Source organism: Phodopus roborovskii, unplaced genomic scaffold (genome assembly GCF_943737965.1).
Source record: "Phodopus roborovskii unplaced genomic scaffold, PHOROB, whole genome shotgun sequence".
NCBI classification, from domain to species: Eukaryota; Metazoa; Chordata; class Mammalia; order Rodentia; family Cricetidae; genus Phodopus; species Phodopus roborovskii.
In genome coordinates, this window is record NW_026126416.1 from 10,420,689 (window position 1) to 10,440,063 (window position 19,375).

Sequence of the window (19,375 nt, forward strand, 5' to 3'; positions counted from 1 at the left end):
TATTTATAGCACAGTTGCTACATTTTTAAAATGTATCTATCTCTCTCAGTTAATAGAGTAAATAATATGCTACAAGCAAAATATATCCAGTAAAAAAAAATACAAAGAAGAAAAATTTTTAAGTATCTCTTTATTCTGGTGAGGCAAGAACACTGACTGTAAATCAAAACTTTGTATCTAATATTCAATACAATAGAAAGCCTGTAATCCCAGCACTTGGGAGGCTAAAGCAGGACCACCATAAGTTGAAGGCCAGCCTAGACCATAAAGTGAACTCTAGCCTAGTGTGGGCTAGAGTGAAACTCTTCTCCAACAAAACAAAACAAAAAGAATACATTTTTATTTTAAATGGGGGGGGGGTGGTGCTAGAGAGATGGCTCAGAGATTAAGAGCACTTGTTGCTTTTCTAGAGGTCCTGAGTTCAATTCCCAGCAACCATCTGTAATGAGATCTGGTGCCCTCTTATGGCATGCAGGCAGAACACTGTATACATAATAAACAAATCTTCAAAAAATTTTTTTCTTAATTCTTTCTCCCTTTTGTAACTCTCCTACATATGTAGTTTTCTAGTAAAATAAGATTAGTGCTTATTTAATAATAGTGAACACTGTTCTTACCATGTCAGCCCCCAATAGAGGTAGAGGAGAAACCTGTATTTTATATATAACCTAACACTTAAAAAGAGCTGGAGTCAGAGCTGGCCATAGAATTCATCTGACAAAAACGACCTAGCAAACAGGATTTTACTGGTCCCATTTATCTCAAGGTAACTCTAATGATGCTGTTCACTTGGAACACTGCCAAATGGTGGTAGAACTCAGCCCCCAAAAGGGTGCTGTGTGAACCCTTTCAGTTGGCCCATGTTTTGCATAAAGAAACTTTTGAGACGCAAAGTAAAGTAGGAGTAGTGAAAGAGGCCTTTAATCCCAGCACTCAGGAGGCAGAGGCAGGCGGATGTCTGAATTCAAGGCCAGCATGGTCTACAAAGTTTCAGGATAGCCAGGGCCACACAGAAAAACCTTGTCAAGGGGGAGAGGGAGAGAGGGGAAGAGAGAATCAATTGCTGAGATCCTTAAAAGGCATATGGCTATCTTCTGTGTAACAAACAGCATAACAATTAACTTAGTGTTTTCCAGTGTCCAATGGCTGGGACTAACAAACTACAGTGATTGTTTTCAGCTTAGACACACCACACCATGGTTTTTAGAAAAGAAAAAAGGAGACCAGTCTAAAATACTTTAAAAGACACATTCCCACCACTCAGAATGAAGGGCAATGGTCTACTTTTATTTTTTGAGACAGGGTCTCTTTCTCTATAGTCTTGGCTGTCCTAGAACTCACTATGTAGACCAGGCTGGTCTTGAACTAAGATCTACCTACCTCTGCCTCCCAAGTGCTAGGATTAAAGGAGCATACCACCACACCCAGCTAGTTTTAGTTAAGGTATTAAAAATTATCTCTTCTATCTTTTTTGACAGAACACTATAGATCAGTGATTTTCAACTTTAATACAGTTCCTCATGTTGTGGTGACTCCCCAATCATAAAATTATTTTTGTTGCTACTGTGTTTAATGATTTTTGTTACTGTTATGAACTGTAATGTAAATATCTGTGTTTTCTGAAGGTCTCAGACGATCCCTTAAATGGGTTGTTCAACACCCAAAGGGGTTGCAACCCACAGGCTTAGAATTGCTGCTATAGATTGATGGTTTATCATGATTCTAAACGCTGGGAAGTTCAATGTACCAGTTGATTTATTGTCTAACAAGGGCCCACTTCCTTATTCTTTCACCTGTTCTATTGAATGATGGAGCCAACAGAACACCTTAGGCCTCTTCTACACAGGCCCTAATTCCACTCATGAGGACTCATGATCTGTCACCTTCCAAAGGTCCTACTTATCACATCCCACATGGGGATCAAATTGGAATTTGATGCCGGTGGCAGAGAGGGTCAAACTATAGGCATGAAGGAAGAATCTGGAAAAAAATTCTGGCAAATAGTACAATTAAGCCAATACAGAGAGATTTACAGCCTTAACAATGAAGGACTTGTGAGATTATCCCCCTTAGGTTGGAATACCACTGATCTGAACCCATGTCCTAGATAGAAGCATTTGGGACTGAGTCAGTGTGGCAGCAGCTCCTCTAAAGAGGAATGGACAGTGTGGAAAAGGGATATCCACTTTACATTCAGGCCCCAAGTCTGCATACATTCCCATCGTCAGCTGTTCCTGCCTGTACCACTTGTATTTTCTTCTCAACGAAACCCAAGAAAGAACAAGCAGAAATGGTGATAATAACCCTGATACGATGAGTTCAATGAAGACATTAAGAAGGAACTTTACGTGTCATCTTCACGCTCTAGCTGCTATCACAGTACTTGGTCAGGTTTGCTGGCTTCTTTTTCCTTGGTCTTCCAGAGCTTCCAGGTATTTTCTTACTTTAGAAGAGACTTCCCTATTAAATGTTATTAAACTTTATCTGCTTTGTGCTCTGTCTTCGGAAATAAATATGTTCTCATAGCAGCAAGTTAGTATCCATCATAGTGAAGTATGTTTTCAAAGAAACTGGATGTTCTATCATGAATTATTTGTTCTCCAAGTAATTCATTTGCCAAATGTAAGTAAAATTCCTAGCTCTCTATTAAAATTCGAGCCACTCTGTCATGTAAATACAATTAGATGGTGAAATTTCACCACCTTCATGGCAGTCATCAAAAACCTTAAAAAGAAACACACAAAAAAGTTCACATTCAAATTGAAGTTTTAAAATACCAAAACCCCATTGATTTAAAGCAGTACTAAAAGAAAAAAGAAAACACTCTTGAAAATGGATTAGGACTGTATTTAGGAGCATAATGTAACAGTGCGTACTCTGTGATCACAGTTAACTATAAGCTTCTCGTTTTTTAGCATGTTTTTGTTTGTTTGCTTTTTGAGACAGGGTCTCACTATATAACCCCAGCTATCTTAGAACTCAGTATGTAGAACAGGCATGCCTGAAACTCACAAAGCTCTGCTTGACTCTGCCTAACAAATGCTGGGATTAAAGGTGTACACTATCCTGCCTAGCTTGGTGGCCTACTAACACAGGCCCCGTTCACCTGTCTGCTGGTAAAAGGCTATCAGCGGGTGCATAGGAGTGAAGGAAGTGAGTCCTATACTTCTGAACAACTTGATTGGTACTAAATTGAAGGATGTTTCGTGTTTAACTATCTTTGAAGGGTGTTGAGTAGCATATTCAGGATGTCAGCTTTTGTCTAGGAGAGTTTAGGAGTACAGACAAAGGTTATCATAATGAATATGTCAGAATAGCAGCCCAAGAATATAATGCCATAGGGAGCGCTTCTGCTCTCTGTAGCCTCAGTGGCTACATACTTCCTAGGAATGAAGGACCTAGGAATGAATGAGTGAAAATGCTAAAGCATTATATTTATTCGAAGTGATATTTTCTGCTTAAGTCTAGTTTCTTCTTCTCGGGGGAGGGTACTAGGGTTCAAATCTGTGGTGAAAGGCCCTATGTATACTAAGCATGTGCTCTACCACTGAGTTACACTTAGCCCGAAGTTCCCTCACTCTTTAGGGGAAATAATGCCACTAGTGCCTTGGACAAAGTAGGATTAGAATAAGTTTGGCCCGTGGTAGCTTTTTTAACAAATTTCATTTCCCTCACTACAGAGGAGAAATGGTTAGTCTCGATGAAAATGTATCCATTTCAGGGTCAAGAACAGAAGAACATGTCCCTACCCTGAATGTTCTAAGAAATAACATAAAACCTGTTTATTAACAATCTGCCTATCAAGAGTCTGTGGCAGGTCCAATAGCTCAAGTGACACTTGCTGCTGGAAAGCATGGCGTGCCTGCTGTTTATTTATGTGGCATTTGCAAATGGTGGTGATAAAAGTACAAAATGAAGGAGCTTTTACTTACGGGGCAGAGGCCACAGGGTGCCCGGACTAAGCCTGTAGGTGGGAGGATTGGGTTAACTGCCCTGTACAGTTTCATGTGTCCATCTACACTGCCAACAGTGCCTTCCTTTGCAGCAATGATCGTCATCTCCACTTTCCCATCATAAATGAGTGTGTTCAGGATGGTTTCAATGTCCTCCATGGACAACTCTACCTAGAGAGGGGAATGTTAGAAAGAATGCATGAAGGACAAGGAAGCATTCTTTCAGAGAAGTACAAACAGCAGAGTCGTGGTTGCTCAGTGAAGTATAGAAGCCATATCCTGGGGAAGAGTAATGGAAGGCACAAAGAAAGTAAGTAACAGTCTACATTAGCACCGACCAATGAAATGCTAAGGACAGAAGTATAACTTCATTCAGAACCTCACACTGACTGGTGCCCTCATTCTTAAAAAACAAAAACAAACAAACAAACAAACAAAAAAAAAACCAACAAAAACCCAAGAGGTTGGGATACCACAACATACAACAAAACTACTAAAAAGACTGGGAAGACTGCTCAGGGGCAGAACATTTACTTAGCATGAGCCCTGGGTTCAATCCCTAGCATCACACAAAATCACAACAACAAAGAGCCTACCCAAAACCAAAACCACAAAGAAGAAATCTTCCTCCCCAAGAATTTGATGGAGATTTTTCTTTTTTCTCATGAGAAAGGTTTCTCTGTGTAGTCCTGGCTGTCCTGGAACTCAAGAGGTCCACCTACCTCTTCCTCCCAATTGATGGAGATTCTTGAAATGTCTTTAAAAGAGAGAGACATTTGAGCCATGGGATTTAAGCCATGGAATAATTCTAGTTTCTATCTTTTTATCAGTGAGAAATCTGGGAACCAGGAAGAGATGACTTGTCCAAATGGCACTTTGGCTTCTTTGCTGATCATGAAACCATCAGTGTACTGATATACAGGTCTTCAAAGGGTGCTAATGATACTACTTAGAATATCAATAAATGACAATAATGTCATGTCAAGCTTAACTGTCACACAATCAAAAACTTATTAGAACAATTTGACTGTGGGTGGTGACGGCACTGCCAGAACTGTGCTCAGAAATAGTTCAGCCAGAGTCAGACCACCATGAGGACCTCTGCCTACTTTAGGACAGCACTGGGTCAGATACATTGTAAGCTACACCCTTGCGAGGAAGACTATACCTTATATGACAGTGCAGAAAGTAAGTTCTGACCTTACTGATGCCCAATTCACAGATGTACTTCCACACTTCATGTGATGAAGCAAATGAACTGTTTCTTTGAATCATGGGATTCTGTTTACTTTCTCTTGCTGTTTCTGCCTGCAAGGTTAGAACAAGAGGCTCAACCAAAAATGCATGCTAGTGCTTTTTGAAGTTAACATATATGCTACACCAACAGCAGCAGATTGTTTAGTAAAAATTTCCAATTTTAGGCTTTTTCAATCTTATAATACAGGATATACATGAGTAAATTTTTCATGAAGTAGATTTTAAAGGGCTTGTGATGTTTCCTTAATGCCCTCACCTTGGTTTGTAGGAATTTGAAACACTGTTGGTTAAGCACCTCAACAAATTCAGATTCAAAGTCCTGGTCACTGTACCATGCTCCACCAGTCACAGATCGGTCTGGCTGCAGGTTATAGAGCATATAAACCTTCTTTTTGGAGGCCTAGGAAAGATATACACAGATTATTTGTAAATAACCTTTTTTTAGAAACTAAACCTAAAAACTAAGGTTAGAGTATTTCTAGATGTGCAGAATTACTGTAAAGACAGCTAAGTTACTGAACTTGGGACAGTTATCTAAAGTGAGGGCCATCTTGGCGGTGGGGGGAGTGGACAGTGCCTCTAACCCCAGTCAGAACTATACTGCAGCCAGCACTGCCCATAGTTCTCTATACACAGTAGGATCAGGAGCCTCACAGGAAGGAAAGAACACTAGTTTAGATAGGGTGTGATACATAAGCACATTTTCCTTTGTCTTTAGTTTTATAGACACAATTCATTTCTACAAGTACTTAGGTTAGCCCCTTTTCCTCTAACCCCTAGAAGTATGATTTCCAAAATTCTGCCACAATTAGTTACTTTTTAATTTTAAAAAAAAATTTAATAATGTGTGTGCACATTTGTGTATGTCTATGCCTGTTAGGTGTCAGATGCTCTAGACTACAGTTTGCAGACAGTTGTGAGCTACCATGTAGGTGCTGGGAATCAAGCCTGGGTCCTCTGGAAGGCCAGCCAGTGCTTCTAACTGCTGAGCCATACCCAACCCCTAGTTTCTAGTTCTACATTCCAAATTCCACTCTGGTATTCCCCTAATTTCTAAGTGACTTTTATAAATGTTAAAAAAAAATAGGCTAGAAGGATGGCTTAGCCGTTAAAGGCTAGGCTCACAACCAAAAATAAAAGTTAAAAAACTATGCAGATAGCTGGGCATGGTGGCATACACATATTAATCCCAGCAATCAGGTGGTTAAGGCAGAAAAGATCCTGCATTCACTCACTATCAGCACTGGTTACATTACCTCTCTCTCAAAATAAAATAGTACAATTAAGATTACTCTGCTGTGCCTATAGGTTTCAACACACACTTAACACTCTTGTGCTTCATCTACTCAATTTTCCCTATGACCCTACTCCCAAGACTGGCAAATGTTTATCTTTTTACTGTCTTAACAGTTATACTTTCTCACAATGTCACCTAGTTGGAGTCACAAGTGTGTTTGTTGTCTTGTCAGCAAGATTTCATAAACCAAGTAATAAGCATTAAGATAATTCCATGTCTTCATGATTGGTCATCTTGCTATTGCTGAATATTCCAGGTAGAGAGAAAAAGAAAAGAAAACCACAAACATGGTGTAAGAGACACAGGACAGGGATCTTTCTCTGACTTGGTTATTTATGTAGTCTAAGCCCAAAGCAGTACCTGCCATAGCCCAATCAATAGACACTTGCTGAGTAAGATAATGCCTAGGATAAATTGAGTTATCTCACACAACATGAAAACTAGGAAATGTACTCAAGACTCCAGACTTTCTTATTGAACACAGTACGAAGTTTGGGATGGCAAGACATCAAGAGTGCAATAAGCAACAGCTTCAAGTCAGTACAACAGGAGCTAAATTTTTAGTCCTTTTTAAAACGTTTGTCTTACATCCCAACATGAATTAAAGAATGAAAGGCTGAAAACACAGCTGGAACAGTTTAAGTGCATATAAGGGAGGAAACCTAGGAAGCCAACCACTTACTGCTACAGACTTCACAGCTTTGATAAGCTTTTTACTTTCCAAATTCTTGAGAATTTTGTTGATTTCTGTTAATGGCAAGTTACTTTTGTATCGAATATCTCTGCTCCATATTCCTGTAAGAAAGTAGAAAAGCTAATAGCGTATCTTTTAACAATAAGTTTTATAACTATTGTCAGAAACTTTAAAAGCCTAAAGACAAAAACAAAACAAAACAAAATTGGATAAAAACAAAAGTACAAGAGCCAGTAACCGGGTGTGTTTTATATTATAACTGGGAATTTCTTTGGACCTCAGTGTGTTTCTGTTTTTTGACAGGGCCTCACTATGCAGCCCTGGCTGGCCTGGAACTTGCTGCACAAATCAGGCTGAACATGAACTCAGGAGATCCTCCTACCTCTGCCTCCCAAGTACTAGGATAAAGGGGTGCCACACCACCTAGTGGGGCACCTTCTAAAGAATATATAGTAAGAACATCTTTGTAGTAAGAGAAAAACATATGAATGGGGTCAAATTACCTTATATCCTATCTCTCATCCAATCCTTTACCATAATCTCAACTTTCTGACAGTTTCACTTAACACTGTAAAAGTGAAAAGAGGAACTTAATTTTGGTTGGGGTCATCTGCCATCTTCAACCAACAAAATCATACAATAGTTTATCATTTGCAATGCACGTACTATTATTTAAGCAACATTCTATTCATAAGACAGAAAAAAAAATAAGGCTGTGGTTCTTATACTCACTAAATACCAGCTATGGGAAGTCATATGAGTTTTCTTTCCACAAAGAAAGTTGTACATGTAGAAAGAGAGTATGTACAAAACATACATGCTCAGCTGCAAGCAATGTGCATGCCTGCCATCCCACTGCTCAGGAAGACAAGGTAAGAAGATAATCTGAAAGACTGGTCTAAATAGTGGGACCCTGTCTTTAAAAATAAAATGAAATTAACAGAACAAAGAAACACTTTAGGTCTAGACCTAAAGACAGTGCACCATCCTTCACATGCTCACCTTTATTCCCTGCATCCTCTATGATTTGGTAGACTAGTTTTTCTTGGTTATCAGACCCCTTCATTTTACTGCAGGGAATAAAGCAGAATTAAAAAAGGAAAAAAAATGTAGGCTGTTATCATCTGCATAACTAAAGTTAACCAGCAGCCAAGGCTATCACACTGACTTATTTACCAAAAGAAGGGCTTAACTTAAAAAGAATGAAACAAAGCTTAGTGTACCAACATGACAAGATAACCAAGGTACAATAAATGAAAACAAGTTACAGGGCAGCATGGATAGCATGATCCATTTTGTTTTATTTTTTAAAAGAGAAGAAAAAAAAAAAGATAATATATAAAATGTAATCACCTATGAATATCTAAATCTAGAAGAAATTACCAAGAACAGTTACTCTGGGAAATGGAAACATAGGACAGAGAGCAGGGATGGTATGAGTTTACATCAGTTTGTTTTGTTTTCTTATTGCAAGGCAGGGTCTTTTGATGTATAGCCTAAACTGTTTTCCACCTCATGATCCTTCTGCCTCTGGCCCCCCAAGTGTGTCAGGATTATAGATGTGCACCACCACACTTAGCTACATTATGCACACACAGACAGACAGACATATAACACTCATATACACATACAGTAATATATATATATCATACACACACTTTTTTTATTTGAGACTGTGTTACATATCTCAGGCTGGTCCTGAACTTTCTGTAGCTAAGGATGACACTAAATTTTATGGCCTACTTTCCAAGTATATAACACGGAAAATAAAAGACCCAGAGACAGGCATTTGGGGTCAAACTTTAGGCTGAAGAACAGAAAAGCAAAGTAGCAGGCCACTAGCTGTTACCACTACTTCAGGCTGAACTGGGCTGATCTGCTGCCTCTCCTCAAGAGTGGTTGGAGAATGAATGCCTGATTCTGAGATACCTTGCTCCTGTCTTATATACATCTCATGGGTCCTGGGATTAAAGGTGTAAGCTATAATTCTCTTTTAGACTAATTCACTCTTGTGTAGATCTGGGTGGCCTTGGACTCACAGAGATCCATCTACCTCTTAATCCTCAGTCCTAGGATTAAAAATGTGTACCACCATCTCCCAGATTCTGACTGCTGGAGTTAAAAGTGTGTATCACCACTGCCTGATCTCTATAGTTTGAGGCTGATTTTGCTTTTCTGAATCCTCAGGCAAGCTTTAATAAATCATAAATAATATATCACCATGCAAATGCTGGGATTTGGGTCTGTGCCACAATACCTGTTACTATGTTAGCTTTTTTCTAATGCATATATTACATTTATATAATCAAAATTTTCTTAAAATTAAAAAACAGGTGCTCGGGCAGTGATGGCACATGCCTTTAATCCCAGCACTTAGGAAGCAGAGGCAGATGGATCTCTGTGAGTTTGAGGCCAGCCCGGTCTACAGAATGACTTCTAGGACAGCCAGGACTGTTACACAGAGAAACCTTGTCTCAAAGAAAAGCAAACAAAAAAACCACAGGTGCTTACTTACCCAGCATTTTGAGAATCCTTTATTCTATATAAAAGGCCTGTATTACTCCTTAAGAGATCCAACTGACCCTAAAGTGATTCAAAATAGAAAACTGTAGTCAATTACTCTGGAAATACATCAACTCCAAAGGTAAGTGTCAATATACTTTTAAATGTGTTTATTATACAGACCAAACTATGCTGTCTCTCACATTTGTCAGTTCTTCATCTGAGACTAAGGATTTTGCCTACATATCACAAACAAGGTATTTTAAAAAATTTAACTGTCTCAAGATATTTCAAGCTAGAGGAGATACTAACAATGTCTCAAATGCTACCTTGGCTTGGTTATTTGGCCAAAACATAAACAACTTTTTAAAAAATTTATTTCTTAATGTATATGGGTATTTTGTCAACATGTATGTTTGTGAATTATGTGTATACAATGCTGATGGAGACCAAAGAAGGACATTGGATCCCTGGAACAGCCAGGCGTGAGCCATCATGTATGTGGGTACTGGGAATCAAACTCAAGTCCTCTGTAAGAGCAGCAAGTGCTCTTAACCCGAGGCTCAGTAGTTAAGACCTGTTGTTAGGGAGGACTAGGATTCAGTTCTCAGTTTCAGGCCATCCAGTGCCCTCTTCTGGCCTTTGCGAGTACCAGGCATGCATGCCGTGCACAGACAATACATGCAGGCAAAATACTCACACGTTAAATAAAAGTAATTTTTTTTTCTTTTGAGACAGGGTTTCTTTGTGTAACTTTGAAGACCAGGCTGGCCTGGAACCCACAGAGATGTGCCTGCCCTTGCCTCCAGAGAGATAGGATTAAAAGCACTGGCCACCACTGACAGGCCTAAATAAATTTTTTTTAAAAAGCTATTTTAGGATAATATAAAAATCCATATCAAAATTCAAATAAATGTAAATTATATAAAGCATCAATAAACATAATTAAAATAATTCATATTAATAAAAATTTAGTCCAGATAAAGTATAAACATAAATATTCAACAGCACATTAAAGTTAAACTATGGAGTTATCAGTGACATTTACTAAGATATACAATTTTAATTCTGTGGTAGGAGAAATAGGCAGAAAGGTCAACCAATGCAGGAAAGGCCTCATGTGTTGGTATGTTATATATAATGAAGCAAAGTAAGATAAAGCAAGTTCTACCATGATTTTGAACCTCCTTGGGCCCTAGCATTTGAAGAATCCAGATGTGGGCACCACTGGACTTGCAGCAGTTATAGGAAACGATAATCAAGAAGGGGCCCTACTGCGTGTTAAGACTATAAAATATGTTTACACACTGGACAAACTGCAACACCCTCCTTCCTTCCCCAATTCAAAAAATGGCAAAGTGGGACCACAAAACTCAATTCATAAGTTTCCTTCTGTCATTTATTCAGTCTATTTAGTCACCCACTAAACACCTATACTGTACCATTGACCCCTGCTGCTAAAGGGACAATTTGTTGACATAATTATAAGACTGAGGAATGAACACAGGACATCATACAAGCTAAGTGAGTGTTGTACCCTTGAGCTACACTCCCAGGCCAAAACAAATTCTAAAAAGGAAACACACAGATGACTTCAATAGTATCCGGTTAGCATTAAGACAGAAACAAGGGTGGATACAAACTCAGAGAAATGACTGTGGAGCAACCTGTGGACTCCAGGTAACTTCCCAGATAGCAGCAGAGCTGAGTCCTAAAGGATAACAAGGAGTCATTCTACCAAAAAGCAAGTCCAGAAATCTCCAGCACTTATTTCCCTTTGGGTGAAAAAAAACTTTACTAGCCCACTGCTTGTTTTTTGACTTATAAAATTTTATCAGAAAAAAAAAAAAAAAAAAAAAAAAAAAAAAACCCACGACCACCTGACTGCATATCACTGTTCAAGGCTCGTGGCTGCTTCTTGTTAAAATGACAAGAAATAGTTGTGACAGAAACCAGATGGGACACAGAGGATATTTTATTTACCAGTTCATAGAGAAAGTATGCCAAATTCTGATCCAAAAAGGTGAAGACAAAGGCTTAACAAAAGGTTCACCTATCCCTAAAATCTCCCTAACTAGAGCTTTAGATAGAACTCAGGCTGCAAGTTTTAAGGACTCTTTTAACTACTGCAGATAAAATAAAACCAAAATGCCCTCAGAAAATGAGAATTCAATGGCTTGAGAAAGAAGAGCAACATACACAGATTTAAAGCATGGGGCAGCACTTTCAAAAGTTGGAGGAGGAGAGGTTTTAGGGCTTCAGGTTCTTGGGCTTCACTGAAAAAAAAAATCCACTGCACTGTTTCTGGAAGCTGAGGTTGTACTTCTTCCCAAAGACCTTCAGGGGTACTTCTTCCTGCTCTTGAAAAGCTCTGAGTGACATTGTGATACCCAATGAATAGGCTATGTGATAACTCACAGAAAAATCACAGTGGAAATATGTTACAGGGAATGGCTAAGTGCTAGCAGCAGAAAGCAAAAGAAGGTGAGAGCAGACTATAACCACCTGTGCTTTTGTGTCAATTAAGTTAAAGTATAATTAGTTATAACCGAATTGTACATATTTCTTCATCTTGTCAAATGGCACATAATTGTTTTCTCTTTCAATTCAGACAGTCTAATCTTGCCCTGGTTTTGACTCGTCACAAATTTTGGCTTTTTAATTAGTGTACTGGTTCCCAAAAGAGGCTTATCATGCTTATTACTTCATGTGATTACGGTGGGTGAGAACTCATAATATACCTCCTTCAAGCTAGAGACTCAGGAAGGCCAGTGGCACAGAACTATGGCATAGATCTGATGCATTAGCCTTAGAGATGGAGTGTCAATGGTGTAGATGGAATCTGAAAGCCTAAGAACAAAGAGTGGTGAAAACAGGAGACTGGTACTAGAACTCAGTGTACGCCTGGAGTAAAGTCCTCGGTCCTCATCTATTTGTTCTACCTAAGCTGCTACTAGACTGGATGGTATCCACTCACCTGCCAGTCACAGTTCAACAACTCAAATACTACCATATTCCAGAACATTCCAGAAACAGCATATAGCCTGATACCTAGGAATCTCATCTCCCTGCCAAGTTGACACATAAAGTTAACCATCACAATTATGTGACAGGAAACAATGAAAATCGTTAACATACAACAAATTACATGAATTAACTGAATTCACCTTACCATGGACAACAGTCTATTGATGGCCACTGCCCGTTGTTGGGCTTCAATGTGAGGCATTTCATTTTGAATAACTTGATCTGTGATTCCATGAGGGAACTGGTGGCACAATTCTATAATTCTAGGAATAAAGGTATTAACGATTTATGTTTGCTTGTTTCAAAAGGCAAATGAGGGAGATACATTATAGTTAGATACTAAAGCTGAAACCTCAATGCTATCAATGAGAATACGTACAACAAAGTGAAGCCATTAGGTCTGTCAGGGAAGGGAAATATGGAATACGGGGGTGGGGATGTGTTATGGGGATTCACAACTTGAGTCTGTTAGCAAAATTATCCCTTCCAAATAAATTCAAATATCTTCTCAGGAGTAATAAATGTATTATCCACAGCCGAGGAGAAAGTTGCTGTCTTTTACCAACGTTAAAATCCTCAAATATCTGTACGCTGTAAGGGAGTATTAGCTTTAAGGCACTGAACTTGCCTCAATGATGCTTTGAAATCACAAACTGAACCCTGATTTGGCCCGAACGTTTTCTGATGGGACTTCCCTTGGCCGCCGAGCAACCCTGAGATCGAACATGAATTAAAACATGCCCAAGGACTATAGAGGGGAAATGCAGGTCTCTTTTCAGGCATTGGCCATCGGCAGGTTCCAAGTGTGTCCTCACTACTCTTAACAGAATCCTGGCGCAGCCAATTACATAAGGTTCCAAGCTGTCAACGCTGCACTTCAGCTTCTAAAGAGCTCTGCTCTCGCTAGTCCGGAGGGGGGCGTCTAGAACCCCGCAATTCGGCTCCCGCGTGCTCATCCAGCTGCTCCGGCCACTCCCCGGGCCTGCGAGAGAAGGGGTCCGGCTGCCCAGCTGACTTGCTCGCCCGGAGTCGTGAATCTAGCTTCACTGCATTACCTGTTTTCTATTTCCACCGGATCCGCGTCCGGTGGCTGCACCTTCACCTTCACCTCAGCCATAAGGGCGGTTTTCGAGACTAGAGAAAGTGTCGCACCGGGGAACGCGCTGAAAGTCCCGGGAACCGGGAGAGGGGCCTTCTTCGTCCGGTCGCGCCGAGCCTTCGTCAGGTCGGCTTGGGGTGTCCGTGCTGTGCCTGCTCCGCTCTACTCAGCCGTGTCGCCTTTCTGCTATACCGAATTTCAGTGCTTGTCGGATTAAAAGCTCCGGCTCCCATACGCTGAGTAGGAGCGAACCCTTTCAGGCCTTTACAGTCGCCGCGAAGGCATATCCTTGGATGCCTATAGCAAAGCCTCGCAGACGCAGCTGGGGGCGGGTACCAGACAGAATCCGCAGCCCAGAGACAAGGGCGGGGCTGGTTGCTAGGAAGTCGATCTCCCTGCCAATCATCGGCTCGGCTCCCGGTGGGCGGAGCGGGGCTCGCAGCGTCTTTGGTAACCCAAGCCGCAGCCGAGGTGCAGTCGTGAGGCGTAAGAGACTAGACACCCGGTTGGCGGAGGCTAAGGTGCGTCGGGGGTCCTTATCTGTGTCCTTGAGAAGGGTGAGGAGGAGGGCCTCAGTCGCTCGGTTGGGAAGGATCCAGGCGTCATTGACTGCCTCGAGAGGCCGAGGGCTTGACGCAGTGGATCCAGGTCTAGGCGGTGAGGAGATGGTCCAGGTGAAGGATGTTGGGAGATGCTGGTGGCATGACACTGACAGGCTGCGGTTTTGGACCTAGCGAATCAGCCATCGCCATCTCCTTCGCGTGAGATCCATTGACCACCGCAGCCTTCCAAGATCAGCTAATAGCTAACCGTGAGCAAATTAGTCTCTATCCATCTGTGTTTATTTAGCATCTACTTTTCTGGCTATCTTTATTTTAACTGACTCTCTCTCGAAAGGAAATGTGATCATAGACAAATCCCTCCGCGTCCAGCGTCATTTCTGAAGGGTGAAGTACCTGTAGTTTTTATTCTTGGCCCCCAAAATGGCAATTCATCTTTTTAAAATCTAATTATCCCATTTTCCCAGAACAAGGTATGTCAAAATGCAAAGATGTTCAGAGCAACATTATCAGAATTCCAAATACCAAATTAAAAAAAAAAAAAAAACTAGCCTCACCATTGGACAACAAATTATTACATGATAAATTGTAAATTAAAATGGGGGTGAAAATGTTGGTTATAAAAATAGGATGAATATGTACATTATAATTGAATAGTTACGTAGCCATAATTGAAACAGCAATGCAAGGTGCAAATGCTGTGCTCCGATGACTCCTCCCCACCTCAAAGAGAAGACCCATCTTGGATGTTATTTACAAAACAGTGGAGCGAATAGGTATCTTGTGTTTATTGGTTTATATCCATGTCATCTTCCTTTCTCTTGAGAACGCATGCTCTGCAGTCTTTGCAGCTTTCATATGCAGCATACTGCAACTGCAACAGCAAAGGTAAGACTGCAGGGCGTATACCTTCTTTTGAAAGCTGGCTGTAAAATAATCCATGTTACATGCAAGTTACTTGTTTCCTTTATGTAATGAGTTGCCTTGAAATCGGATGAGTGAGTGTGTATGTGTGCTCTGGCTGAAAGCAGTGACGAGTGAATGATCTTGGAGGAACCGAGGCCAGAATATTAGTGTGGATTCTGATCTGCCTCTTCAATTAATCTTCCCATTTAAAATGGCTCCTGACTCCTGTCGATTTCCTGTGTGCCTTTATTAGGTATAAAGCATGTAACACAGTGACTACCCAACAGCAGACATACAGCTGATATTTAATAATCATTTCATTTATTAAATGGAGCATTATCAGTAGGTGGTATATTAATGATGTTCTTTGTAGGTTTTGCTGGCTTGCTGCATTTTTTTAAAGTGGCACTCTGTAGGTTCGTGATGGAATTCTTAATTTGTATTTTTTTTTTTTTTTTTTTTTTTTTTTTTTTGGAATAAGGAGAAAACATGACGGCTGGTTCAGTGTGTGCCCCTCAGATCATACCACTGCGAGTGCCCCAGCCTGGAAAAGCCAACCATGAAATTGACACCAATACTCTTTTGGAAATGAAATCTGGTAGGGATCACATGTATTTTGAAATAATTAAAATAGCATTGTCATGGTCTGTATTATGTGTTGCTAATTGATATCTTTGTATGTTTCCTATGTTGGAGCTTTAGAAGTTTCTAAGTCTTCTACAAATTAAAAGTGTTGCTCTTTGATGGTTTATGTTTATTTGTTTTTTGTGAAACAAGATTTTATTATGTAGCCCAAATCAATCTTGAACTCAATATATAACCCAGGTGGACTTGAATTTGCAGTAATCCTCCTGTCTCAGCCTACCATATGTTGAGATTACCACACCATTTTGAATAATATATATTTCAATGAAAATGGGTTGCTAGTTGCAACACCCTCCTGACTCACATGAGTCAAGGTAAGATATTCAATTGTGTCCCTAACCTTTCTCAGGATGCTTGTTACTTTTCTGGGATAACAAATTTACCTAGAGATATAGATTTTCCAGTACAAAGAGTTATAGATTGAATTCCAGTTTGACAATTTCTATGACCTTGGGCACATTACTTAGTTTTTCTGAGTGTCAGTGTCCTCATGGCAAGATGGGGACAATCATATCTACCACCTGGAGACACTATGAGGATTAAGTGAGTTGCTTTATACTGTTGTATATCCAGGCATAGTGAGTTGGTATATGTGAGCTACACAAAATTTATCTTATAAAAAAATAATCTTAGCTGGGTGGTGTCAGCAGCAGTGTCACACACCTTTAATCTCAGCACTCAGAAGGCAGAGGTGGTTGAAATTCTGTGAGTTTGAGGCCAGCCTGATCTACAGAGCAAGTTCCAAAACAGCCAAGACTACACAGAGAAATCCTGTTTCAAAAAAACACAAAAATAAATAAACGTTGACTATTATAGAAACGTGGTATTAGTAGTAGTAATTAATATTAAATAGTAATTATTATTAAAGCTATTTATAAATGCATATAAATAATATATGTAAAGAAGTTTTATAGATAAGACATATGAGCAAATATTTATATTAAAGGACTTTTAGATTCTAATTACATATATATCTATTTAATTTTGATGGCTTAAATGTATAAAAGTATTTATCTGCATTTGTAGAGCTACTTCCAGGCTTCCTTGTTTAATATTTCCCATAACATATACTATTATACTATGACTGCTTTTATCTGAAAGGCTTAACATGTTTAATAATTTAATACTTATGACACTTAGAAGAAGTAGGATTACTATTGAAATGTGATGATATGGATGATAGGGTTTCTATATTCTCTAATATTTAAATGTCAAGGAGAACTGTGAATTTGAGACCAACCTGTGCTACTTAGTGAGACCTTCTAGAGAGACTGAAATAGAGAGAGAAGGAGGAATGAAAAAAGAAAGAGAGTTTGATTTAACAGGAGAGAATTCATGAGTATGACCAAGGACCTGGGTTCATTCCTCATTGCTGCAAAATTAACAAATAAAAAAGCCAAAGAAAGAAGGAAAAGTACCAAGTCTTTTCTTTTATGTGCAGAATCTAGATTTTCTCTTTAAAGACTTGAAAGTTGGGGAGGACCTTTGGGAGGAGGGAAGAGAGTGATGGAGCACAGTGGTTCAAGAATATGTGCTGTGTACTCAGCCTTGCAAAGTAAACCACATATCATAAGCATGTGGCTCAAGAAACTTTACATACATTAAGATGTTCAAAGCCACTGCCATCTCAACTTGGAGGTCATTAGTCACTTTCTCTTTCCTACATCTTCTATTTCTTTTTCCTACTCCCATTTTCTTTCTTAAGCATATTTTCATTTTTATTTTTTGTATATGGGTATTTTGCCTACATGTCTGCCTGTGTATCACATGCCTGCCTAGTACCTACTGAGACCAGAAGAGGGCATTGAATACCTTGCTACTGGAGTTAGAGAATTGTGAGTTACTATGTGAGCACTGAAATCCTTTGTTATTTAGCAAGTTCATTTATCTCTCGGGTACTCAGTTGCCATCTAAAAAATGGGTACAAATTGGGACCTACCTCATACAGTAATATTGATGAATAGATGAAGTGAGTTCATTCATGCAAAGTATTATGTTAGTACAGACCACAGAATTTTGGTCACTGTGTTATGTGTGTATTTTATTTCATTTAAAAAAAAACAGATTATGGTAATACAGGAACTTGTTATTTCAGTGTTAATTAAGGTTGTCCTGTTCTTGATTTTTCAGACACCCCAGATGTCAACATATATTACACCCTGGATGGCAGCAAACCTGATTTCTTAAAGAAAGCTGGTTCTGGTGAAAATAATACATTTAAGTATATAAAACCTATTACTTTGCCTGATGGAAAAATACAAGTTAAAGCTGTTGCTGTCTCTAAGTAAGTTAAGAGCATGGTAGGCAAATAAGCATGGTAGAATCACTGTATACATATTTGTTTGTTTGTTTTGTCTTGTTTCTCTATATAGCCCTGACTGTCCTGGAACTAACTAAATCTCTCTCTCTCTCTCTCTCTGGACCAGGCTGGCCTTGAACTCAGAGATCTACCTGCCTCTGCTTTCTGAGTGCTGGGATCAAAGGCATGTGCCACCATTCCCAGCTACATTATATTCTAATTTTATTTATTTCTTCTTGGGAGAATCAATGTGTTTTAGAAGGACATTAAAAAGTTATGCTGATTTCAATATATATGTTTAATATATATGATGTATAATAATATATAATTTGCATTTTATTAAGGTGTAAATTCCACAAATCATATAACTCAATTAATAATATTTTTGTTTCAAATTCCACGTTGGAGTCTGGGGAGGAAGAGCTTTCTAAAGAGTTTCCTCTGGCTCTGAGGAGAATGCTGTTTAGTTCTTTTATTCTCTGGGATGTGATATCATTCTTTGTTTCATTTTGTATTGACTTAATTGATGTTCAAAGCTATTGCCATTCAACTTGAAGGCCATTAGCCACTTTGTTCTTCCCAAATCTTTCTTTTCATAGTCCCATTTTTCTTTCTTAAGAATATTTTTATTTATTTATTCATTGATTTTGGTTTTTCAAGCCAGGGTTTCTCTCTGTAACAGTCCTAACTGTCCTGAAAATTGTTTTGTAGACCAGGCTGGCCTCAAACTCACAGAGATCTCCATGCCTCTGCCTCCAAAAAGTGCTGAGATTAAAGGCATGTGCCAGCATGAGTGTTCTTGATTATTTTCTTATTGATAATTTTTTTTACATTTATTTATTTATTTATTGTGTGTGTGTGAATCAGGGGAGAATTTCATATCAGAATATATAGAAAGAACACAGCTGGATAAGAAGGGGACTTGGGGACATGTCAGGAAGGAGAGGATGTTGCCAAAGGTTGGTAGCCTACACCGACAGTCAAATCCCAGTCTACTTACCCTCTGCTCCTTTAAAAGCCTCCTTGTGGTCAGCAGCATCCTGTCTCTCCATCATATTTTGTCATGTGTTGGCAGTGATTGTGTAGTTTTCCCTTCTCTACCACAATATATTAAGCCAAGCAGGAACAAAAACTGG

At 39.3% G+C, this 19,375-nt stretch overlaps 2 protein-coding genes across 4 annotated transcripts in view; one reads left to right on the top strand and one right to left on the bottom strand.

The window, feature by feature from the left end:
* Positions 1 to 905: 905 nt before the first annotated feature.
* On the bottom strand, positions 906 to 13,916 carry Polr3f (RNA polymerase III subunit F). The gene is made up of 9 exons (XM_051183256.1): positions 13,786 to 13,916; positions 12,876 to 12,993; positions 9,717 to 9,784; positions 8,204 to 8,271; positions 7,190 to 7,302; positions 5,467 to 5,610; positions 5,154 to 5,261; positions 3,933 to 4,124; positions 906 to 2,724 (listed from the first exon to the last, which is right to left on the bottom strand). Exons 1-9 carry the CDS (start codon positions 13,845 to 13,847, stop codon positions 2,647 to 2,649), a joined length of 951 nt encoding a protein of 316 aa, XP_051039213.1. The 5' UTR covers positions 13,848 to 13,916; the 3' UTR covers positions 906 to 2,646.
* A 466-nt stretch (positions 13,917 to 14,382) lies between these two features.
* Dzank1 (double zinc ribbon and ankyrin repeat domains 1) overlaps positions 14,383 to 19,375 on the top strand; it is a 45,544-nt gene continuing 40,551 nt past the window's right edge. For all 3 annotated transcript variants that reach the window (XM_051183246.1, XM_051183248.1, XM_051183247.1), the window contains exons 1-3: positions 14,383 to 14,640; positions 15,778 to 15,893; positions 18,071 to 18,224. In XM_051183246.1, coding sequence (XP_051039203.1) covers positions 15,785 to 15,893; positions 18,071 to 18,224 — 263 coding nt within the window. In that variant the 5' untranslated portion in view covers positions 14,383 to 14,640; positions 15,778 to 15,784. The remainder of the gene's footprint in view (positions 14,641 to 15,777; positions 15,894 to 18,070; positions 18,225 to 19,375) is intronic.